A 10,693-nucleotide genomic window follows, 5' to 3' on the forward strand; every position below is an offset into this window, starting at 1 on the left:
TATCCTAGACAAGATCAAGATGGATTGATGTACGTCAACCGATGATGACGCACGTAAAACTTGATAGATAAACGAACAATCATTTTAAAAATACAATTTATGTAAAAACACATTCCCAGTGCAAAATCATATAAACCGAACTCAACGTTCATAAATACGTATAGAAACGTAAACTAAATGTATTATCTTGAACTGTTACAACTGTACAAAATACATGTTGCATAGTGAATATTGTTGACGGTTTTTTTTACCAAATCAGAATGAATTAATAGAATTAAATTATTAAATCATGGAATATTTACTGACTCAGAAAGTTAGCTAGTTAAGTCAGCAAAAAGTCACAAATGCTGGTGAGTGGGTGAGTTTGGTTTAACGCCACTTTGAACAGTTGTAAAACGGCGTGGGAGGGAACCCCAAATTGAAGCAGTTCTAAGACATGTTCCACTTTGATAAACCCCCGATCACGGAAATGGTGCCAACAAAAATAGAAGCATGATCAGGGTGAACCGGGAATTGAACCCACGAACAAAGGAATCCTGCAAGTTTAAGGAACAAAGCTCCGCAGAGGGAATTGCGACGCCTGAGACGACTTGACCATCTGTGATCATCCTCTGTGCCAGTACGCCAGTAACAGACAATGCTATTCCCCTTGAATGACGGTTTGTTTGTTGTTTGACGCCGAACTCTGCAGCAGGGCGGCGTTTTGTAAAGAATCGAGACTGCACCAGAGGAACGAGTGATTGACATCATGAACATCGATCCACGCAATAGGGATATGATGATTACCCGACCCATTTAGTCACCTCTTATGGCAAATATAGGTTGCTTGTAACCCATATTCATACCCGGAATCACCACGGGTTGTAAGGACTGAAGATAAATAACAGGGCATGGGCGATCTTGCTAGAATACCCCTTCTTCCAGTAAAATATGCAAACAAGGGTATGATTGTGAAGCACAAAAAAAGATGAGGAAATGAGATAAATTGTAGAGTCACGGGCTGGTTCGTTTTCTTTTCTCATTTTGACACATGAGTGCCAGATCCTTTATTGGCTCGGCCGAACTTTGAACCCGGCTGCTCGGGGAAACCCATCTTCCATGATAAAAATGTCAGTTCTGCTAGTAAAATAAAACATTAGTTACTGCTCCGGGCTGTAAAACTAGTACTAAGAATAGGGAAGATGTTGTTTTGTCGTTTTAGACTATCTTAATCATACAGATGCAAATGATGTTTTCCAAAAGGAACATATCTTCACAACAGTGAGTAAGGGTTTAACGGCGGGTTCAACGTTAGTTTTCACACGTATTGTAAGCTTAATGTCGGATGAAAGCGCATCTCTAATCATGCCGGTTCTCTCCACGACATCGCGTCACGTACGTGACGTCAACATGACGCGGTAGATGACGGCAGCTGGTTCATCTGAGCGAGAGTCTGGCTGTGGACAGCAGCTGGTTCATCTGAGCGAGAGTCTGGCTGTGGACAGCAGCTGGTTCATCTGAGCGAGAGTCTGGCTGTTGACAGCTGCACGATCTCCAGCATCAAGTCCTGGGGGAGCTGTTTGAACTGAGGAGTCAAGGACACGGACGCCAGATTTGAAGCCAAAAACTCGAGGCACACTTCCCGAATATCATCTAGAAGACAGAAAGAAAACATTCCAATTGCTTTCCGATTATATGCTGTTTTTAAATCTTCATAAAATATGGTTGTCATCCATGACGTCATCCATGACGTCATTTGCCCCCATTACCTTGAGGTATGTTGTATGAAATATTAATATCCAAGTTGGCGCCAAATGATTGACACCAATTGGAACCAATGAATTTCTTTACGGTTCTTTTGGCACTGAAAGTTGGAAAAATATGTTATATGTATTAATGTACTTCACATAGAAAATTAACATGGGATATTCCACGGCGAGGTCCTGAAGAGAAGATTGCAGAAACAGAGAAACAGAAACTATATCGAATATTACAGTGTTGTATCACGTGCCATTATATACAGCATGATTGACGAAGCTATTGCATTCAATGCAGCCAGCACATGCAGTGACAAAGTCAGAAAAGACGCATTATCAGCTTTAGCAAAATCTGAATACTTACTACGGTTTCATAACCATTATGTCATACAAATGTTTGTTTGTTTGTTGTTTAACGTCGCACTCAGCAATATTCCAGCTATATGACGACGGTCTGTAAATACTCGAGTCTGGACCACACATTGATTGATGTCATGGTTGATGCCATGAGCTTCGATCTACGCAACTGGGATACGATGACATGCATCAACCAAGTCAGCGAGCCTGACCACCCGATCCAGTTAGTCGCCTCTTGCAACACGCAAAGTCGTCCTGCTGTGACAATGGCGATTGGAGACTGGTGATCGACACGGCGTCAATGTCGACACAGGAATCACCACATGCAGTGACACAGTCGGATAAGACGCATTATCAGCTTTAGCAAAGTCAAAATAAATAGGCATGTGTCAAGTGAATTTCGGATACAACAAACGTAGTTTAGTACCCTTGGTATTCCTTACATCAGATATCACAACACATCAAAAACATAACTAATATTAGTAAAATGTCACCTGAAATTGGTTCTTTAGCGATGGCGTTGGCGTACACATCAACGACGTTGTCCGTGTCCAATTTGGCGTCGATCATCGTCACCGCCAACGCTCGGAGGCCATCCATCTGAAGTATCGCCGCAGCTGCCACAAATACAACATCTAATGTCTCAAAAAATATTTTCAATGGAATTTCAGGACCAATAGATAGTCATTTAAAGAATCCTTAGAAGTGATCATCAAATAATCGATTTAAGTCTCTCCTACGCAGCTGCGGCAAAATACAACATGCAATGTCTCAAAGTATAATAATTGCACTACAAATTCAGGACCTGAAGATAGTCATTTCAGAATCCTTAGAAGCGATCCATCGAATAATCGATTAAAGTCTCTCCCTAATAGAGGTATCCACTAAACGAGCCCGGGATTCTGACCATTGTACGCTCGTACTCGTCATTAGTGCATCACCCGCCTCTTCTTTCAAGCCCCATCGCGGAATTTTCTGCCCTGCTACGTCCACGTCCTGCTTCTCGTTGATATCCACATTCACCTCCTTATCTGAAGCATTGTCCAACATACCAACCCCCTTTCAGAACTGCTACCCCTCTACCGCCCCATCCCAACACCGGTGGCTCACCTCTCCACACGTCCACCAAGACGTATGCTGTGTGGTCGCCGGGGATACGGCCGCTGTACACGAAGTGGAGGACTCCAATGAAGGCGTAGGCACTCATATGTTCTATAGGAATTGCACCTTTCTGCAGGAATAAACGTGTTATGATATACCAATCTTGATTCAAGTGAACACTTTTGGTCTCAGGTTACAGCAATGTCCAATATATAGTACTCTTGAAAATCACATTCGAGAAATATATACTGAACCGCAAAAGAAACGTCACCATGGATAGACATATGAGAAACCTTATTTGTCCAAACACTGTAAACATACTTTGAGACATATTAGAAAGACGAAACTTAGCAAAACTGATCGTCAAGGTTTATATTAAAGTGTCAAATGTTCTAAAAGTGAAACACAACACTAGTCTCTGAGAAAATGGCATCACAAGTCAGTATCTCGTGTGTCCGCCATGTGCCTTGATGACTGCCGTGCAACGTCAACATGCGGTTGATGAAGGCCATAGGCACTTGAGCCCAAACTCTGACGCAGTTAAGCTGCAGTTGTCGGCTTTGGTCGGACGTCATTCAGCCGTCTTTGAATCTCGTTCCACAGGTGCTCAGTTGGATGTATATCGGGACTGAGGGCACGTCACTGCATGGATATGATGCCAAACTGCTGGAGGAAGTATCTGTTGCTATCGCAGTGTGGGCACGGGCGTTATCATGCTGAACCTCGTGGTTGCCGCGACGTGCCAAATGAGGTATGGCGTGTGGTGTCAAGACTTGATCAATGTACCAAGCTGCTGTGACACCATTGCCTCTCCCTGGACCGACGTTCTGGAAGACCACAGGGCCAACCCTCGGTGCAAGACCAATTCCACCCCAAACCTTGATGCTCGGACCACCCAAGGAGTCTCTCTCAAAGTACTCTTGAAAATCATCACAAGCATCCGTTTAATGTTCCCCACGGCGTCACCAGTCTCTCTCTCTCTCTCTCTCTCTCTCTCTCTCTCTCTCTCTCTCTCTCTCTCTCTCTCTCTCTCTCTCTCCCTCCCTCTCCTTCTCTCTCTCTCTCTCTGCTTTCGTCTCAAAGGAGAACTCTTCTCTACTTCTGGTGGCGCCAACGCTGGTGCTGTGTTGCCCACTGAAGACGGTCCCGGCGATGACGTGGTTTCAGAATGGGTCCTCGGTGTGGCCTGTGGTGTCTGCTCGTCAACCGTCGACCCACGATGTTCGCACTAATGTGTCGTTGGTGTGTCCCCATGGTCTGTCGAACAGTTTCCGCAGCAGTAACAAAGCGATCTTGGAGATGCTGTTGCACAATCTGACGATCCTGTTGTCGAGTGGTGACCCTTGTTCTTCCACGACGTTCTCGGTCATCTGTAGTGTTGGTGGTCTGGTATCGTTGCTGGAGCCTGTATATGGTCCTTACGTGGACCTGAAATGCATTGGCTACTTGCCGGGCGGTTTGTCCGGCTTACAATCGTCCAAGGGCTTGGTGTCGCTGATTTCTTGTCAATGTTGGCCTTTTTGTAGCAATTCAATAACGAATGAATGTTATCCGATCTGGGTGGATTTGTATAGGGCAAGAAATGGGGGAACTCACGTGCATCGGGTAACCATGGCCGTTGCCGTAATGCGTTTGGGCAATCGGATTTATTGTCATCTACTTTGTTTTTTTATCATCAAATTTCATTTTTCCGGACAAGGTAATGCTAAATTTTAGAAACTTTGACAAAAAATACCCAGATATTTAAATGACAACTTTTCAGGCAATGTTACTTGGGGTGACGTTTTTTTTTCGGTTCACTATATATTGTCCGGTTTTTATCGACATCAGCAGAGATCGTAAATATTTTACGTAGCCATGCTACAACTGATAATTATAACGATTTATTTGCGGTTTATATTCAATAATGTGCATTAATTTCAGATCAATAGCTTACGTGAACAGTAAATACAGGAGTGAGTATGGTTTTACGCTACTTTTAGCAATATTCCAGCAATATCACGGCGGGGGACACCTGAAATGGGCTTCACATATAGCACCCATGTGGGGAATCGAACCCGGGTGTTCGGTGTGACGAGCGAACGCTTTAACCACCAGGCTACCCCGCCGCCCCAAAATAGAGTAAAATCAGTTGATGTTTTATCGTCTTTGTAACGCCAGATTACAAAAACATGTTATAATTTGATGGTACATTACTAACTGCAAAGGAGGCTGTTACTTTCAAAACTTTCAATGATAACTTGATTTTCAAACTTACCTCCGATGCTGCAGACATCATGACCTTCAACTTCGGCGACCTGACCGACAAGATGGCGCGGTGACCGTAGACCTCTGTGCCCTGGACACAGAACACGACGTCGCTGGTGTCCTTGTCGTTGACGAGTTTGGCAAAGTCATCAGCCAACGCCGACAACGAGGGTGGGGGTTCTGCCGGTGGATGTATTAAACAGTAGTGAGGTGAAATAGATGGAAACATCTAAGAATACACCGCTATCAGACATGAACAGGGTGAGTATACTGAATACTTTCTGCGGTTTTATAACCATTATGTAATACAAAGGAAAGAGTAGGGATCCAGCCAGCTGTGACAATGTTTGTTAGTTTTTTGTTTAACGCCACACTCAGCAATATTCCAGCTATATGACGGCGGTCTGTAAATAATCGAGTCTGGACCAGAAAATCTAGTGATTGACATCATGAGCATCGATCCACACAATTGGGATACGATGACATACATGAACCAAGTCAGCAAGCCTGACCACCCGATCCCGTTGGTCGCCTTTTACGACACACATAGTCGTCCTGCTGTGACAATTAGGAAAACGGCGACTGGTGATTGACACAGCGTCAGTGTCGACACAGGAGTGATTGTTGTTTAACTCAGCAGAGCTACAGATAAGCAGCGTATTTGCGTTCAAATTTTTAAAAACAGCACGCGTAAATACCCAATGAAGCTTTTTCAGCATGCGAACAAAGGACCTAACTTCCAAAACACAATTACGAGATAATTTACTTTCCGAGTCAAGCCTATATATTGTGAACAGTTAGTTATATACATCTAAAACATTATTTCATTCTTTTGAAATCTTAAAATGTTCACAAAATATTGGTTACCGTATGAAAAATGTATTAACCCAATTAAAATGGAAACCCTAGAAACCTCTGACTCAGTATTCCAGCTACACCACGTCGACCTGTCTGGAACGGGCAAACCATAGACTGAAGGCATGAACAACGATCCACGCCAACGGGACACGATGACACACAATCAGCGCTTGACCACTAAGTCACAGTCTCTGACTTCCAGAGTCGGCCCTTGGAGCCAACGCTCTAACCACTTGGCCCACTACCCTGAAAGCCAAATCGAACAAACCTCCGTCTCCAGTTTATTTTGCTAGATTCCACATCATTATCTATGTTACTAATGGAGGCACATCTTCAATATCAAACATTATCCAGTCACTCCTGTAACCAAATGCTAGTCTGCAGTAGAAAGGTTCTACAGTTCGCAGTTTTCAAAAACCATCCCCACGGTGTTGTGAGCAGGTCGACGATTCGATACCAAAAGACGTACTTGTTGTTAACACCCCCCCCCCCCCACCCCCCCCCCCCCCCCCCCCCCCCCCTCTACAGTACTGCTTGCCATACGGGCATTCATTTTCTCACACACATCATCGATCTATAGGTGGGCGAGATTTGTATGTTATGGAAGGAGGTGATGATTGTCTGGTGTGATTGTATTGTCTTACCAGATTTTAACTTTCTGCCCACCAACTCGACGGCGTCTATCTCGACCCATGACTGTGCCACAGAACAGTCGACGTCGAGTCGCACCTCCTTGGTCCTGAAGTTGGGGGCCTGTGTGTGTAGGAAATATGCTGCATGGTAAACCGTGGTAACACCGTGTTCTACAGGGCGTCATATTACACCTGGGGTAGCATCAATTTAACACTGTCACACCGTGTTCTACAGAGCGTCACATTTCATCTTTGGGTAGTATCAATGTAACACTGTCACACCGTGTTCTACAGAGCGTCATATAACATCTTCTGGTAGTGTCAATGTAACACTGTCACACCGTGTTCTACAGAGCGTCATATTACATCTTTGGGTTAGTATCAATGTAACACTGTCAGACCGTCTTGTACAGACAGTCACATTACCCATGGGGTAGTATCAATGTAACACTGTCACACGGTGATCATTTTCGCGAAAGACAAGTGACCAATAAACTACTGCTCAAAATAACATTCCCTCGATTACCATTGAGTCGAGGGGCAGTCGGGTAGCCCAGTGGTTAAAGCGTTCGCTCGTCACGCCGAAGACCCGGGTTCGATTCCCGACATGGGTACAATGTGTGAATCCCATTTTTGGTGTCCCCCGCCGTGATATTGCTCGAACATTGCTAAAAACGGCGTAAAACCATACTCACTCACTTACCGTCGAGTCGCGACAGTGAGATTGCAACTTGATGGCGGAAGGATCGTCAGATTCACGACTGGAGCCCAACAGGGTAGCGACTGAGGGAACGTCACGTTTGAAGTGTGGAAGACCTGTTTCTAAATCCACTACTCTATGTCACAAACGTGCAGACACGGGGTTACAAAGTTATGTGAAGTCCGTGAAGAGATAGAACAAGATTGTTGCGGACATGTTACTTCAGATCAAAGAGTCAAGTCTCTCCGAGGGACTATGAAATCTTATCAACTTTAATTCCTGTATCCCACCATATCGTTCAATATGTAACATCGTTGCAGAATCCTCATCGACATGGTTCAATACTGATACTAACTTGTCTCGAACAATGTACGGATAAGTCGATGTCAATTTGAATTTCCCTAGTTCTTCGAGTTAACAAGGTTCCACAGACTATGTCGAGTCGTCTAAGTGAGCCACTATGGTACTGACACTCACCTTGATATCAGGGGAGAATATCCTGCTCTCCTGGAACACTTCTACCTTTCCGTCTCCCATAACGTCTCCCACGTGCCCCCAGGGGATCTGACAGACACCTTCTTCACTCCCCCAGAGTGGAGGGTCTCGTAGATGTTGATGCCGGACACGTACACGGCTGTGTCGTACCCCAGCTGCAACAAGTAGTTTTCCCCAACAAATGTAGAAATTACACAGCATTTACGAATACCACTGTTCACTTTGTTAAACCATAGGTGGACATATTAATCAAATACCTGTTACAGTTCACAGATAAAGTAACCCTTTCAGTTCACTGTTCACTGGGTATTCACTGACCTCAATAAACTGTTTATTGTCGCGTGTCCTCTGTGCCCACGCCCCCTCAATGTCCCCATAGCGGGGGTACACCCTGGGTGGCCCCACTGCCGCACTTGCCGGCCACCTGAATAACAAACACAGTGGAGAAACTAGACACAGCCTATCTTCGATCGTTTCAAGTGAGTGAGTGAGTGAGTGAGTGAGTGAGTGGAGTGAGTTGTTACCCTAACTATAATATAGTTCAGCAAAATTACGCATACAAAATTAATTACATCTAAAGTCCGTTGGACATTCTTTCACCTCTAAGAAAGTATACACCCATGTTTGATAGTGGCTGAACATGAAACATTCAAAACATGGTGATGTATTTGACACGGGTTTTACAGTTGTGTTTTGGACCATAAGTGTGCAGTGTTTCGGCGACTGTTTTCAGCCTAGAAACATTTGGATAACGTTTACAATTTTATTTACAAATCCAATTTCAAGTCACTTTCTTTTGCCCGGCAGTGTAGTACAACTACTATACATACGTTTAACCTTCGAGTGATTCAAAGTCAGTATGTCAGGCTCCCCGTCATAATTACACAGTCGCTTATTTGTAGTTTTGAAGGTTGAAGGGAAAAGTCATTTATCTACAAACTATTTAACACGTAAAACACGTTCTGATATATTATCATGAAAACAATTATGCGCTTTTTTTATAAACGAGTGGAGATAAGCGTGAAATTTATTCACGTGCTCACTTCTTGTGACGACAGTTTAGCAGTACCTTGGTTTTATTGGACAAAATAAGAAACACCAGAAACCAAGAAAGGTGACTAGGTGAGACCGAGTTACCTCCCTTGTTCAATGTTTACATTCTGGCAAAACACAATGCGGAAGTGCGGCAGAGATATTTCAACGTCTCCCGAACTGCATTAAACAATATCATGCCTTCGGGACATATATGTATATCGTTTAACTGAATTCTTTTCAACATCTTCATCGGAGTAAAATAGAATCACAGGTAACCAACAGTGAACCATGTCCAAGCAATGGTAAACTGTCCGACGGTCGCTCGAGGTCAAGCAAACATGTCACAACAGTAGTCGATGGGTTCAGATTGGTTATTGTCTAGCGTGTCAAATCATAGTTAAACTAAGACACCAATGGCAATGGATTAGTCTGTCTTACAGACCCTGATACAAATATATATCAAATACAGCCCATGTTTGGCAAGTCTAGACTACTGCAGTATCTGAAAATGAAGAGAGTCACTGGCCCCCCTTTTATTATATTTTTACTAAGATAACTGAACAACTGTTTGTTTGTTTTCTGTACGAAATGTTCATTTCAGAGACTAGATGTTAGTCTACCAATGGATATAACACAGAAATAACGTAAACAGTCTGTTTGGCACTACAGGTTACTGTTGGAGGTCAGTATCTGATTCACGTACCCATTCGAGTCATACTGCGAAGAAAAATTGATGACTGTTGATGCCCACTGCTGGAGTACCCCGCTCGCCGAGGTGTCGGGACTCGTCATCTCCCTGTTACTGTTACACACTGACCAGCCTGATACTAATCTGACCTACCTGGTATGTATGGTCAATTGATTATAGGTAATCAGACGCGGACAGGTGTATTATGAATGCGTTGTCAATGGAGACAGTGTATGAAACGGGGGCGTTGCCTGACCCGGATTCCGGCTTCATTGTTGTCTTAGTAACTCGGTAATAGTAATAGTTTTGTGTGGTATTTCATTACGATTTGAAATTCTTACTTTGATCAATAGTATATCTGTGAGAATAATGAGGTCATTTAAAAGCCTTTGCTTTTGTCCGTAATATATATATATATATATATATATAACTTTACTTTCTCTAAAGCTAAATGTTCCCTTATTCATTTTCATCAGTTTATTTTACCGTGTTATGTCCAATTACTGGTGAAGTTTGTTTGCCTCGAATATCTGTATATCTTGAGACATTGTTCGACTGTCTACAAACGTTGTCATATCTACCACTACTATAATAAGTACTTACACTGATTATATCTCGACACTTAGTCCTAGTCATTTTGAAATATCATTAGTAAATGTTGGTTGTTTTTGGTTCTTCTAAAACAATCACAATACCAATATATCTCAAAAAATGTGTGATAAAGCTCTTTCTCAATTCTGTTCCTACAATAACTACTTATGGAAACATAATGTACGTACATGGGGTCATTTGGTGCAGTACTAAGTCTTGTAATGATACGATGTCAAACTGTTTGATACGTGCG

At 43.2% G+C, this 10,693-nt stretch overlaps 1 protein-coding gene across 1 annotated transcript; it reads right to left on the reverse strand.

Moving 5' to 3' along the window:
- Window positions 1-200: 200 nt before the first annotated feature.
- Window positions 201-10,045, reverse strand: LOC139468267 (uncharacterized). The gene is given in 9 exon segments (XM_071250122.1): window positions 201-1,632; window positions 2,588-2,710; window positions 3,204-3,324; window positions 5,452-5,621; window positions 6,944-7,052; window positions 8,109-8,161; window positions 8,164-8,281; window positions 8,445-8,550; window positions 9,865-10,045. Coding segments are annotated over 9 exon segments (1,029 nt in total). The 5' UTR covers window positions 9,954-10,045; the 3' UTR covers window positions 201-1,492.
- Between the last annotated feature and the right edge of the window lie 648 nt (window positions 10,046-10,693).

The sequence above is a fragment of the Haliotis cracherodii genome, unplaced genomic scaffold (assembly GCF_022045235.1).
Source record: "Haliotis cracherodii isolate W230 unplaced genomic scaffold, xgHalCrac1.p SCAF_1, whole genome shotgun sequence".
NCBI lineage: Eukaryota > Metazoa > Mollusca > Gastropoda > Lepetellida > Haliotidae > Haliotis > Haliotis cracherodii.